At 44.7% G+C, this 14,631-nt stretch overlaps 1 protein-coding gene across 6 annotated transcripts in view; it reads right to left on the bottom strand.

Moving 5' to 3' along the window:
- LOC109909951 (MAP7 domain-containing protein 1-like) overlaps positions 1 to 14,631 on the bottom strand; it is a 63,295-nt gene that overhangs the window by 30,724 nt on the left and 17,940 nt on the right. For all 6 annotated transcript variants that reach the window (XM_031791336.1, XM_031791329.1, XM_031791347.1 and 3 more), the window contains exon 2: positions 1,156 to 1,374. In XM_031791336.1, the coding sequence (XP_031647196.1) occupies positions 1,156 to 1,374 (219 nt within the window). The remainder of the gene's footprint in view (positions 1 to 1,155; positions 1,375 to 14,631) is intronic.

The following is a 14,631-nucleotide window of genomic DNA, read 5'->3' as shown; positions in this document are numbered from 1 at the left end:
CATTAGTGAGTGCATACATTTTCATACTGTTTCCCCGTGGGAATTGAACTCACAACCCTGGCGTGCCATGCTCTACCAACTGAGCTACACACAAATAGCATTAGTCATCCACTCAACATTGCAACAGAAATTACAACAACAACAAACAAAAATAATTTTGGCCAAATTCTATAAACCTACTGCAAAACAATTCTAGCTTAATGGATTTTGTCATGTGAGCTGTAAGCGCTGTAACTAACCCCCTGCACCAGGTCTATTGGGTTTATCCCCAGCACTGAAAGCCTGTGGTCAGGATAATTCTGGACTGAACCATTTTTTCCCCCCGAGGGGTCGGATGACATCACTTGAGTGCTGAGGTAATTGCTCAATAATCACAGGAAGATAGCCTTTATTACACAATCATGGACATCTAATGCTGTGTTTATGTTCATACCCCTGAAAATGGTCATAAACTACTTCAAATGCTCTATGGTAGATAGAAACACATACTAATGGGCATAGGTGGAAAAAGTACCCAATTGTCATACTTGCATAAATGTAAAGAAACTTAATAGAAAATGACTCAAGTAAAAGTGAAAGTCACCCAGAAGTCTAAAAGTATTTGGTTTTAAATATACTAAGGTATCGAAAGTAAATGTAACTGCAAAATATACTTAAGTAGTAAATCATTTCAAATTGCTTATATTCAGCAAACCAGACGGCACTGTTTTCTTGTTTTGTTTTATTGACAGATAGCCAGGGGTTAGGTTCCAGGGGCACGGTTCTACACTCAGGCATCTTTGCAAATGAAGTATTTGTGTTTAGTGAGTCCGCCAGATCAGAGTCAGTAGGGATGACCTGGGATGTTCACTTGATAAATGCTTGAATTTGACAATTGTCCTGTCCTGCTAAGCATTCAAAATGTAACGATTACTTTAGGGTGTCAGGGAAAATGTATGGAGTAAAAAGCACATTATTTTCTTTAGGAATGTAGTGAAGTAAAAAATAAACATTTTCAAAATATAAATTTTAAAGTAAAGTACAGATAGCCCCAAAAACGTCTTAGGTAGTACTTTCAATTATTTTTACTTAAGTACTTTACACCACTGCTAATGGGCAGCCATTTTCACACCATTTCCTTTGTTACTGGTAACACCACATTATAGGGTGACTTGCCTTTATTAGGTTTGGGGCTAGGACTTGAGCCAGGCATGGGCAACGTCGGTGTAGCAGGTGACTTCGGGATGACGTCCAGTTTTGTGTGGGTCCCCACTTTCTTTTCTTTGTCCTTTTTCGTGTAGGTTTCCATTATCTGGGCTGGGCCTGTTTTATAGGGGCTTGTCAACCCCTCAGCGTCTTCCTTTGTGGGGTTTGGGTCCTGAGCCGGGTGGGGAGCTGGTCGGAGAAAGAGAGAGGAAGAAGCCAGGTGAGAAAATGGCAGAGTGAGAAGCGTTAACACACCACAATATAGTGATGGAATTCAACCTGTCCTCATTCCAAAACAGCAGCTTGTCTGGAAGTGGGTCTGAGTGATGTTGTATTGATCTACTTTATAGTCTCTAGAAGGTAACAGGGGCAACAGGTGGAATCAAGGTTGATTAGGAAACCCCTTGTCCATGGAGGAACTTTATATAGCACAATGCTTATGATCATAAAATGCTTAGGATCCCATAACATGCGAATGATCGTAACGCAAATACCTGCAGTTCACTGTACATACATACTGTACCAGCAAGTCATAGTATGAGATCAAAATGCGTTGTGGTCTCTGCTGAGCTACTCAACTGACTCTCAGCCTCAATAATGTAAAACAATAAACACACAAGAATGATAAGGCACATCATGACAATAACAATATGATATACAGTGGGGCAAAAAAGTATTTAGTCAGCCACCAATTGTGCAAGTTCTCCCACTTAAAAAGATGAGAGAGGCCTGTAATTTTGATCATAGATACACTTCAACTATGACAGACAAAATGAGAAAAAAAATCTAGAAAATCACATTGTAGGATTTTTAATGAATTTATTTGCAAATTATGGTGGAAAATAAGGATTTGGTCACCTACAAACAAGCAAGATTTCTGGCTCTCACAGACCTGTACCTTCTTCTTTAAGAGGCCCCTCTGTCCTCCACTCGTTACCTGTATTAATGGCACCTGTTTGAACTTGTTATCAGTATAAGACACCTGTCCACAACCTCAAACAGACACACTCCAAACTCCACTATGGCCAAGATCAAAGAGCTCTCAAAGGACACCAGAAACAAAATTGTAGACCTGCACCAGGCTGGGAAGACTGAATCTGCAATAGGTAAGCCGCTCGGTTTGAAGAAATCAACTGTGGGAGCAATTATTAGGAAATGGAAGACATACAAGACCACTGATAATCTCCCTCAATCTGGGGCTCAACGCAAGATCTCACCACGTGGGGTCAAAATGATCACAAGAACAGTGAGCAAACACACTACGCCGCCAGGGATTCAAATCCTGCAGTGCCAGACGTGTCCCCCTGCTTAAGCCAGTACATGTCCAGGCCCGTCTGAAGTTTGCTAGAGAGCATTTGGATGATCCAGAAGAAGATTGGGAGAATGTCATATGGTCAGATGAAACCAAAATATAACTTTTTGGTAAAAACTCAACTCGTCGTGTTTGGAGGACAAAGAATGCTGAGTTGCATCCAAAGAACACCATACCTACTGTGAAGCATGGGTGTGGAAACATCATGCTTTGGGGCTGTTTTTCTGCAAAGGGACTAGGGCCACTGATCCGTGTAAAGGAAAGAATGAATGGGGCCATGTATCCTGAGATTTTGAGTGAAAACCTCCTTCCATCAACAAGGGCATTGAAGATGAAACGTGGCTGGGTCTTTCAGCATGACAATGATCCCAAACACACCGCCCGGGCAACGAAGGAGTGGCTTCGTAAGAAGCATTTCAAGGTTCTGGAGGGGCCTAGCCAGTCTCCAGATCTCAACCCCATAGAAAATCTTTGGAGGGAGTTGAAAGTCTGTGTTGCCCAGCAACAGCCCCAAAACGTCACTGCTCTAGAGGAGATCTGCATGGAGGAATGGGCCAAAATACCAGCAACAGTGTGTGAAAACCTTGTGAAGACTTACAGAAAACGTTTGAACTCTGTCATTGCCAACAAAGGGTATATAACAAAGTATTGAGATAAACTTTTGTTATTGACCAAATACTTATTTTCCACCATAATTTGCAAATAAATTCATTAAAAATCCTACAATGTGATTTACAGGATTTATTTTCTCATTTTGTCTGTCATAGTTGAAGTGTACCTATGATGAAAATTTACAGGCCTCTCTCATCTTTTAAGTGGGAGAACTTGCACAATTGGTGGCTGACTAAATACTTTTTTGCCCCACTGTACATATCCCACACTGGCAAACCAAAGCTTAGTCCACTAAGCACTCTAATAGCTACAAGATCTCGGTTCGCTGGTCTGCTTCTCTAACTTTACCCCACGCTCCTCTCCCAGAACGTCCGGCTGATTCATCGACAGTCAGGGCTGAGTGAATTCTCTCCCTGGCAGAACAAACAAGGCAATTGCCTGTCTGCCTCTTAATGATTCTACCGGGGAGGAGCGGATTGATTTAGAGAGGGGGGGGGGGGGGGGGGGGGGGGGGGGCAAAATACATGCAGGTTCCTCTCTTTATGACAAAAGTCATCCTTAATTTAGCCAAACAGAACATTTTAAAGGTGTAGTTTCATATTAAAAAGTATTGTCTGTCTTTTTGAGTATACTGAACACGGATTAGGTGGCACAAAGTTTGTTATTGTGTGTGTACAGCTTAATTGGGCCTTGATTGTGTGTGTATTTCATCCTGTGACCACAATGGAATCACAGGTTGCACCTGCAAAAACCTTTAGGCATAGAAACAGTTGGACAGGGTGTTGGTTGCGAGAGCTCTACGACTGGGTCAGTGCCTCAGTGGCAGTGTGACTCACACTTGGCAGCTTGAGCCTGAAGCTCCCTGCTCAAACATAACTTCACCCAGGCTCTGGAGGCCTCACAAAGTCCTAGGGGGAAATATTTGGCTCCTTTGTCCACTCAGCACTGTCGCCCTACATTCCTTATGCAACACTCAGCATTGAGCCGAGTTTCTTCCACATAGTCTCTCAGGGTAAACACTGGGGCAACATGCTTTAAATTATTCATTCAGGGCTAAAAAACAATGACAGTGGAGGAGGTATGTCACAAAGGACCACAGACAGGAGATATACTCTCTTCTGTGCAACACAGTGGCAAGTATGATAATGCCACACAGCGCAGCAATGCTGGAAGAAGCAAATAGTGTATGACTTTGGGAAGTCATTATGATGTACTTAGTATCGAACCTAGTTGCATGTAGCCTATATAGTATAGCTATATTGTTTTGAATTGTACTCTGATACTGAACAGTCGGCGGGTATAGAAATGGAATGACTAGAATGGTCATGCCCATCTAGCCATTCTATTTCTATGGGAACAAGTCTCCTCCATATTGACATTGTCGTTCTCAGTCACCTGCCATCTGTCGTACAGTCTACCTCAATCAATCAATCAAATGTATTTATAAAGCCATTCTTACATCAGCTGATGTCACAAAGTGCCGTACAGAAACCCCGCCTAAAACCCCAAACAGCAAGCAATGCAGGTGTAGACCTGCACGGTGGCTAGGAAAAACTCCCTAGAAAGGCCTAGGAGACACACACCTGGCACAGAGAGACAGACACAGCTGACCAGACCTCCTCCGTCACATACACTATGTATTTTTGTGGGATGCTGGCAGGCTCCTGGCCGAGCGAAACCTGTGTGAATTACAAATGTTATGGTCTGCTGGAGGCAGTGATGAAAATAAGACTGGCATTCGGGCAATCTGCTGCTTACCTCCGCAAATAAGAGAGTCAACAGGGAGGACCAATGCATTGTTACCAGAAAAAAAATAAGGACCCACTCCATGAAGCATAGCGTACAGTGGGGAGAACAAGTATTTGATACACTGCCGATTTTGCAGGTTTTCCTACTTACAAAGCATGTAGAGGTCTGTATTTTTATCATAGGTACACTTCAACTGTGAGAGACGCATCTAAAACAAAAATCCAGAAAATCACATTGTATGATTTTTAAGTAATTCATTTGCATTATATTGCATGACATAAGTATTTGATCACCTACCAACCAGTAAGAATTCCGGCTCTCACAGACCTGTTAGTTTTTCTTTAAGAAGCCCTCCTGTTCTGGCCAAGACCAGAGAGCTGTGTAAGGACATCAGAGATAAAATTGTAGACCTGCACAAGGCTGGGATGGGCTACAGGACAATAGGCAAGCAGCTTGGTGAGAAGGCAACAACTGTTGGCGCAATTATTAGAAAATGGAAGAAGTTCAAGATGACGGTCAATCACCCTCGGTCTGGGGCTCCATGCAAGATCTCACCTCGTGGGGCATCAATGATCATGAGGAAGGTGAGGGATCAGCCCAGAACTACATGGCAGGACCTGGTCAATGACCTGAAGAGAGCTGGGACCACAGTCTCAAAGAAAGGAAGAAGGAAGAAGAAGGATGAGTACAACCCCAAGAACACCATCCCAACCGTGAAGCATGGAGGTGGAAACATCATTCTTTGGGGATGCTTTTCGGCAAAGGGGACAGGACGACTGCACCGTATTGAGGGGAGGATGGATGTATCGCGAGATCTTGGCCAACAACTTCCTTCCCTCAGTAAGAGCATTGAAGATGGGTCGTGGCTGGGTCTTCCAGCATGACAATGACCCAAAACACACAGCCAGGGCAACTAAGGAGTGGCTTTGTAAGAAGCATCTTAAGGTCCTGGAGTGGCCTAACCAGTCCCCAGACCTGAACCCAATAGAAAATCTTTGGAGGGAGCTGAAAGTCCGTATTGCCCAGCGACAGCGCCGAATCCTGAAGGATCTGGAGAAGGTCTGTATGGAGGAGTGGGCCAAAATCCCTGCTGCAGTGTGTGCAAACCTGGTCAAGAACTACAGGAAACGTATGATCAAATATTAAGTTCTGCTTTTCTGATGTATCAAATACTTATGCCATGCAATAAAATGCAAATTAATTACTTAAAAATCATACAATGTGATTTTCTGGATTTTTGTTTTAGATTCCGTCTCTCACAGTTGAAGTGTACCTATGATAAAAATTACAGACCTCTGCATGCTTTGTAAGTAGGAAAACTTGCAAAATCGGCAGTGTATCAAATACTTGTTCTCCCCACTGTATATCAATATAAACACCATTTGACATTTAAACTTTAAATTGATTCACATCATCCAAGAGTGCTACATATATTGGTTACTTCAAGCAAAAACGTACTGAGGTTTTACGAGAAGCATTCCAGTCCCTCCTAGCTACTCCTCTAGTCATAACTGAGCTCTCCTGCATCCCTCTGTTGACATAGACATCAGACCTCCTGGAAAAGACCAGCCAGAGTTCAGCTCATGGAAAAGACCAGCCAGAGGTCAGCTCATAGAAAAGACCAGCCAGAGATCAACTCATAGAAAAGACCAGCCAGAGCTCAACTCATAGAAAAGACCAGCCAGAGCTCAGCTCATAGAAAAGAACAGCCAGAGCACAGCTCATAGAAAAGACCAGCCAGAGCTCAACTCATAGAAAAGACCAGCCAGAGCTCAACTCATAGAAAAGACCAGCCAGAGCTCAACTCATAGAAAAGACCAGCCAGAGCTCAACTCATAGAAAAGACCAGCCAGAGCTCAACTCATAGAAAAGACCAGCCAGAGCTCAACTCATAGAAAAGACCAGCCAGAGCTCAACTCATAGAAAAGACCAGCCAGAGCTCAACTCATAGAAAAGACCAGCCAGAGCTCAACTCATGGAAAAGACCAGCCAGAGCTCAACTCATAGAAAAGACCAGCCAGAGCTCAACTCATAGAAAAGACCATCCAGAGCTCAACTCATAGAAAAGACCAGCCAGAGCTCAACTCATAGAAAAGACCAGCCAGAGCTCAACTCATAGAAAAGACCAGCCAGAGCTCAACTCATAGAAAAGACCAGCCAGAGCTCAACTCATAGAAAGGACCAGCCAGAGCTCAACTCATAGAAAAGACCAGCCAGAGCTCAACTCATAGAAAAGACCAGCCAGAGCTCAACTCATAGAAAAGACCAGCCAGAGCTCAACTCATAGAAAGGACCAGCCAGAGCTCAACTCATAGAAAAGACCAGCCAGAGCTCAACTCATAGAAAAGACCAGCCAGAGCTCAACTCATAGAAAAGACCAGCCAGAGCTCAACTCATGGAAAAGACCAACCAGCTGAGATGAGACAGATACACAGCGGTCTCCTTTTGAAAGCCTGCCACTGTTAAATAAGTACTGGGCCAGCGAGGTGGATGAGCTTAGTGATATACTAAGAGAGAGAGGAGCCATTGTGTGGCACTGGGCCTGCTGCCAAACCCACTGCAATGACAGGGAGAAGAGTCAGAGGGTAAGATATATAGAGAGGGGGAAACAGAAAGAGGGCACAGAGCGAGGGCAGAGATGGGGGGGAGGGAGATGGAGAGGGGGAGAGAGCAAGAGAGAGAGGAGATATAAAAAGGGGGGATATATGGAAAGGGAGAGAGAAACAGAAAGAGGGACAGAGAGAGCGAGAGAGAGAGGAGATATAAAAAGGGGGGTATATGGAGAAACGGAGAGAGAAACAAAGAGGGACAGAGATAGCGAGAGCGAGAGAGAGAGGAGATATAAAAAGGGGGTATATGGAGAAAGGGAGAGAGAAACAGAAAGAGGGACAGAGAGAGAGAGCGTGCAGAGGATGACAACTAGAATCCCTCATCATAAGGGGAGTTAGTAGGTGGCCAAATTAGATGCACACCACAAACCCATGTGAAACCAAACAAATAAGTGAAAATAAGTTCAACCAAAACAGAAAGCCTAGCCTACACAGAATAAAAACAGAACTGCATGTCCTGACAGAATAACACTGAGTGAAGGAATCACACAGCTTCCCCATTCGAGAGCAAAAGTAGATGGCAGAGCCCATATATAATTGCGGGTTTGAGACTATTTTGGCTAAAGCCAAATGGGTGAAGTCACTCTCAAGTCTCAACCACGCCAAATTACCACCACCGGGCTTCCTTTTCCTTCCCCCTCTCTCCTCCCTCTTATGCTCTGACAATGTGGGAGCTTGTGATGTCATCCACATGGGACAGTGAGAAATCTGGAACTATGTAATGATCAAGCTAACCCCTCTTTCCACCCTGGCTCCGTCACAGGCTTCAGACAAAGACAGACCACATCTCAATGGATCAAACTGACTCACGAAGTGGAGACAAAGTGTCCCGAAGAGACAATATCACAATGCCCCAAAACCAAACTCCTGATGTGCCCTTTTGAGTGGATGAGAAAGTGTTTTCAATCCACTTTAACAATAGCTATGATTGCTTTGCATTTGATCTTTTGATATAAAAAGCAATCCCTGCCTCTCTCAGTGATCTAGTAGCCAGGTTAGAAAATTGCAGTCGTATTGAGCAAAGTTATTCAACTAACGTTGTGAACCCCAGCCAACACATCACACAACCGCAACACTGGTAGGTGAAACAAATACACTCAACCCCCCCCCCCCCCCCCCCCCTTCTTACTATTTTACCCTACTTCACATATAGTCACACACGTACGTGTTACATTCCCTGGGCTAGATATGGCAAGGTAGAATCCAAAGGTCACAGTCTTTGACAGACATGAACTGTGTTGCTCTCATATACCCCTGGGGCGGCAGCGTAGCCTAGTGGTTAGACCGTTGGACTAGTAACCGGAAGGTTGCAAGTTCAAACCCCCGAGCTGACAAGGTACAAATCTGTCGTTCTGCCCCTGAACAGGCAGTTAACCCACTGTTCCTAGGCCGTCATTGAAAATAAGAATTTGTTCTTAACTGACTTGCCTGGTGAAATAAATCATATGAAAGATATCATAGCAAACTCATTAACACCTGAGGACTATTGTCATCAACAACACAATGGGTAGCAGTGCTGAGTGCGACCGCTCTGATAATCGGAGTTGGTATATACAGTGTAGAGTCTATGATGTAAATGTGCAAGAAAGCCCGGTCTGCAGGCACAGTGTGTAGGCTGAATACAAATGAAACCTTAGCGAAAGCGTAAGATTTGGAGGAAATGAGAGGTGTTGTTTTGTGTTGTGCTGCAGGCCAGGGGAGGTTTGGCTAATTAATATTCCATGGTGTTTTGGTGCAGTGGATAGAAACGAGGGACATTATGGACGTGATATTCTGGCTGCCTGCATCCCTGCGCTTCCCAACAACAGAGAAAGGATGGCTGATACAAAGACCAAGAGAATAGACACTCTGTTGGTCTCACTGAATAATATTCTATGTGGTTTTGACATTTAGTCATCCGTGCCCAGAGTATGAGTGCTGATCTAGGATCAGTCTGGACTTTGATATCATCATAAATAAAATGACATGGACAAACAGGACCTGATCCTAGATCAGCACTCCTACTCTAAGATGCTTTATGAATACAGGCCCTGAGCAACAAGCCTGGTAACCCCATGCCAGTTACCCTGACCGCAAACAGGATTGGGGCACAACCAAACGGTAACACGCTACCTGCAATTTAACTCGCTGTGCTTTTCAAAATGCAAATCCGATATTTGCACAGATGTACTCAATGAATTCCGACATAACCATTACTTGATTTACTGTCGAGTAACCATTCAAATGCTTCCTTCTGGCGTCGCACAGCGACCCAAGTCATCTGAGCGTAAACATGTCTAAAACAACTTCTAAAAAGGGAATGAATAAGCATGTCATGAGGTAGACACTGCTGTCCAACCGGTGTGTTTTCAAGTGCGAATTGTCTTCGAAATAGCTGTTTCACAATCATTCCGCCACGTTACTACTCGCAGAATAAACTGGAACTTTGTTGAGTGAGCAATAGGCATGTTCTTTGTTTGGTCTCTCTACATTTTGATGAGACCAAATACAGTACCAAATACAGTACCTGGAAGCACTCCCTTTTTGCCATTACCTTCACAGTACTGTCTGGGTTCAAATACTATTTTAAATCTTTCAAATACTTTGAGATTTTGCTTCAGCCTGCCTGGAGTACACGATGGGCAGTTTTTGCACTTGTTTCGACTATTCTAAAATGGTCCCATTGTGCCAGTCATGCTCAATCAAACACAGCTAAAGTACTTGAAATGCTTTCGAATAGTATTCGAGCACAGGCCTGCAATGGCTATATATAGACAAACAGTGAAAAGCAGAGGGGTGGGCAGGCCAGGCCAGGGCCTAGAAGGTTGGACAGACGAGCATCAGGAATCTGAGGCATGCTGGTCCTGTACACTGGGGCGTCCAGTTCACGCCGTCTGTCTGTGTGTCTGCCCTGTACTCCTTGACCTATCTCTCTAGGCCCTCTGTGTCCCCCGTGTCCACCGTGTGTCAAACCAGTGTCTTATGTGTGTTTTTTCCCTGCAAGACACATAAGACAGGAAAGCTACTGTTACACTTACAACCCTTACAAAAACAAACACCGCAAAAAAAATCACACAGGCACGCTCGTACATTACACACAAACAACCATGCTCATTGAATTAAATCTTACGTCTCGTCTTATCTTAAATGGCATGTTAAGAATCAACGGGCAGCAGAGAAGCTCTAATTTGTCTCACCGTGTATTCCTGTCGGAGGCAGGGGAGAGGACTGAGGAGTGTTGTGGTTCTAAAATAAGCTATGTAGAGCTCTACGTTAAATAGCCTTTTCCAATCACCTCAATTATTTATGGGATGCTGTCTAAGCCAAGTCTATATCGGCAAGGGACCACAAAAGCTCTCGAGGGAGAGACCAGTGCCCAAATGTGCATGCTCAGGGCAAGGTAATGCTAATACTATATCGCTGAATGTTCTTCTTTTTTCTTTACATTTGCAAACATTTCTACAAACCTGTTTTTGCTTTGTCATTATGGGGTATTGTGTGTAGATTGATGATGGGAAGAATTTGTTTTTTTAAATGTTAGAATAAGGCTGTAACATAACAAAATGTGGGAAAAGTCAAGGGGTCTGAATGCACTGTAGTTAGGGATAAGCTAAGTTAGGGATAAGTCACTAGGCAACAGGATAGATAGTAAACAGCAGCAGCAGCATATGCGATGAGTCAAAAGAGTGCAAAAAGGGTCTGTGCAAATATATAAATAGTTAACCAATATCTACCCATACTAACTTTTTAGCAGTCTTATGGCTTGGGGGTAGAGGCTGTTCAATGTCCTGTTGGTTCCAGACTTGGAACAGGTGCATCAGTACCACTTGCTGTGCAGTAGCAGAGAGAACAGTCTATTACTTGGGTAGATGGAGTCTTTGACAATTGTTTGGGCCTTTCTCTGACACCGCCTGGTATAGAGGTGATATATACTGGGCCGTACGCACTCTACCAATGTTCACTCTAAGCTGCGCACGTGCGCAGTAGCCTCGAGACTGTATCAGCCCACAGAGCGAAGCACGAGATTGAACTTCACTCAACTTTCTAGAGCAGTGGTCGCCAACCGGTCGATCGACAAGGCATTCCTAGTCGATAGCCAAATATTTCTGTAAAAAAAAACAAAATAAAGCCTTGTGTTCCTATTTTGTTTTATCCATCTTGGGCGGTTAGCGGTAGGTGCACCCGATTCAGCTGCCCTGCGTGCTGGGTAGGCGAACAATTGCCATTTTTAACCATTTCATGTGTCTGAAGGTGCAAACTCTGCCGTCCTTGCGGGCCCGGGGAGCAAATCAAGTGCACTATGGGCCTAACGCTGGCCAATCGGATGGCTCAGATTACCGTGTTTGCAGTAACGTAGCAGGCATAACAGAAAGCTACAGCAAACTTGATACTGTGATATTTCAAAATGTTTAAAACCATGACTAGAGAGAGACTGTCAACGAATACAGCAAAGAGTGAGTTCATGTTTAAGTTCTTACTCAGCACTGTCAACACTTTGTATTCAACACTTTTATCAGCCATAAAATGCTCATTCTTCCTATTTCCACTCAGAGCTACAACAAGCACTGCAGCAGTAATGAATGAGTATGAACGTGTATCTATAGGCTTGCGTTGTTGTTATTATTAGTGGCTTGGGTCTTTTTTAATATCGAGGAATATTTCACTTTCTCTGTTCATAGGAGTAACAACAACAAAATAATGCGGTGCGACTCGAGTTTTGCCACCAGCTGGAAGACGGTGTCTCTTTTTGGTCTACTGAGGAAAGGGAAAGCGTAGGGACGTTAAGAGGCAAACCTTCAGTCTGCTGCTCTCTCCCTCCGCTGAGACTGACCATCAGATGCAGGCACCATCAGCCCAGAAGCGTAGGGACGTTAAGAGGCAAACCTTCAGTCTGCTGCTCTCTCCCTCCGCTGAGACTGACCATCAGATGCAGGCACCATCAGCCCAGTAAAATAAAAATAAAAAGCTAATTATATAAATGTATGCTCACTCAGCTGTGCCTCACAAGTAATACAACAACGGATCTATTACCGGTGTGATCATATAGTCTACCTCAAATTTTGAAATATAATTTAAAAAATGTCCCGAACAACAATGAATTGGAAGGGCAATTCAAGCTAATATGCGGTGATAATGTATTGGGCCTATAGCTTACTGCACAAACCTTATTGCTACAGTACTGTTTTTAATGGGTTAATGTTGCATTGGCTTACGTTTTTTAAGTCATGTTGTAAAAAAATCTGAGCTATAGATCTCGGCTTGCATTTTGACTCACAAAGTGATCTTGCCCCAGAAAAGGTTGTTGACCACTGTTCCTGTTAACACTATCAAAGTTTCCCTTTACCTTGGCAATTGTGATTGAATCAACGCAATACTAGCCATTTTCAGTGCAACATACTGAAACAAAACAAACTATGCAATATATTTTGTTGTAGGCAGAACGCATCGGAGTAGGATTCTATTGCATTGACACTACTCAGCCCGTACTCTACACAGACCGGTGCAGCATAAACAATCAGAGCTGCAGTAGGCCTATATGCAAATAGACCATTGCCATATATGGATCTGTGCCATTTACTTAGAACTGGACTGTGTTTACAGCATGAGCGGTCGTGAGTAGATGGGCTTGTTTTGAGATCAAAGCAAAAGCTGCATGTAGCAACGTATGCACATTGAGCTTTTTATTGTCTTAAAGGGGCAGTGTAGTATTTTGAGACAGGCTTGAATAAGCTAAGTAGCCAATAGGAAGATGGTAGCATGAGTTGTCTGAATGTCACGACTTCCGCCGAACTCGGCCCTTCTCCTTGTTCGGGTGGTGTTCGGCGGTCGACGTCACCGGCTTTCTAGTCACTACCGATCCATTTTTCTGTTTCGTTTTGTTTTGTCTGATTACACACACACCTGTTTTACATTCCCTCATTACATTCCCTATTTAACCATCTGACATACATTTCTGTTCTGTCCGTGATTTTTCATGTTGTTAGTGGTTGTGTTTGTGTTAGAGTTTTGTTGAATGTTCCTATTTGGAATTTAGCTTTATTCTTTGAGTAAACTCAGTTGGATTACTCTATACCTGTGTCCTGCGCCGGACTCCGCTTTCACTCTGCACCCAATCCCTGACAGAATCACGGACCATTCAAATGGAGTCAGCAGGTACAGCCAGCCCTTCTCTCCCAGTAGAGGAGCGCGTTCAGCAGCACGCAACCATGTTAAACCGGCTAGGGACAGCCATGGATCGAGTGTTGAAAACTATGGACAGATGGGAGAGAGGAAGCTTTCCTGTCAACGCTACTACACCTCCACCCGCACCTCAACCTACACCGATGTCCACCCCTCCGTCGTCAAGTCCCAGTGGGATTCAGCTCTCGCTCCCAAGAGCGTATGACGGATCAGTTGCCGGGTGCCAGGGGTTCCTACTCCAGCTGGAGCTCTACCTGGCAGCTGTTTAGCCGGCTCCTTCCGGACGTGAGAAAGTGGGCGCTCTCATCTCCTGCCTGACTGGAAAAGCCCTGGAGTGGGCCAACGCCATCTGGGGAAGGGAAGGTTCGACTCTGGATGACTACGAGGACTTCTCCCGCCGCTTCCGGCTAGTTTTTGATCAACCACCTGAAGGGAGAGCGGTGGGAGAGAGATCGTTTCATCTAAGACAAGGAATGAGGAGCGCTCAAGAGTTCGCACTAGACTTCCGAACTCTGGCAGCTGGTGTGGGATGGAGTGAGCGGGCCCTGATCGACCACTACAGGTGTAGTTTACGTGAGGACGTTCATAGGGAGCTAGCCTGCAGGGACACTACTCTCAACCTGGACCAGCTGGTGAACTTGTCTATCCGGCTGGATAACCTGTTGGCCTCCCGTGGACGTCTGGATCGGGGTCTGCCCGTTCCATTACCCAGCACATTGGATCCCACATCTATGGAGTTAGGAGGGGCTGCTATGAGGGGGACCGGAGGGGGGGACCATTCCCTGCACCAACTGTGGCCGCAGAGGGCACACTGCTGGTCGGTGCTGGGGTGGTTCTCCAGGAAGTCGAGGTAGCAGGCGGAGCACTGGTGGGTCATCCCAGGTGAGTAAGCACACAACTCACCCAGAACCCTCTGTTGCACACATGTGGTTACCTACAGAATTTCCTGAGTTCTCCCCACATTCCCAGCATAAGGCGCTAGTAGATTCAGGCGCAGCTGGGAAC

The sequence above is a fragment of the Oncorhynchus kisutch genome, linkage group LG2, assembly GCF_002021735.2.
Source record: "Oncorhynchus kisutch isolate 150728-3 linkage group LG2, Okis_V2, whole genome shotgun sequence".
Lineage (NCBI taxonomy): Eukaryota > Metazoa > Chordata > Actinopteri > Salmoniformes > Salmonidae > Oncorhynchus > Oncorhynchus kisutch.
The sequence above is the reverse complement of the archived record's forward strand: the minus strand, read 5'-3'. Positions and strand labels throughout refer to the sequence as shown.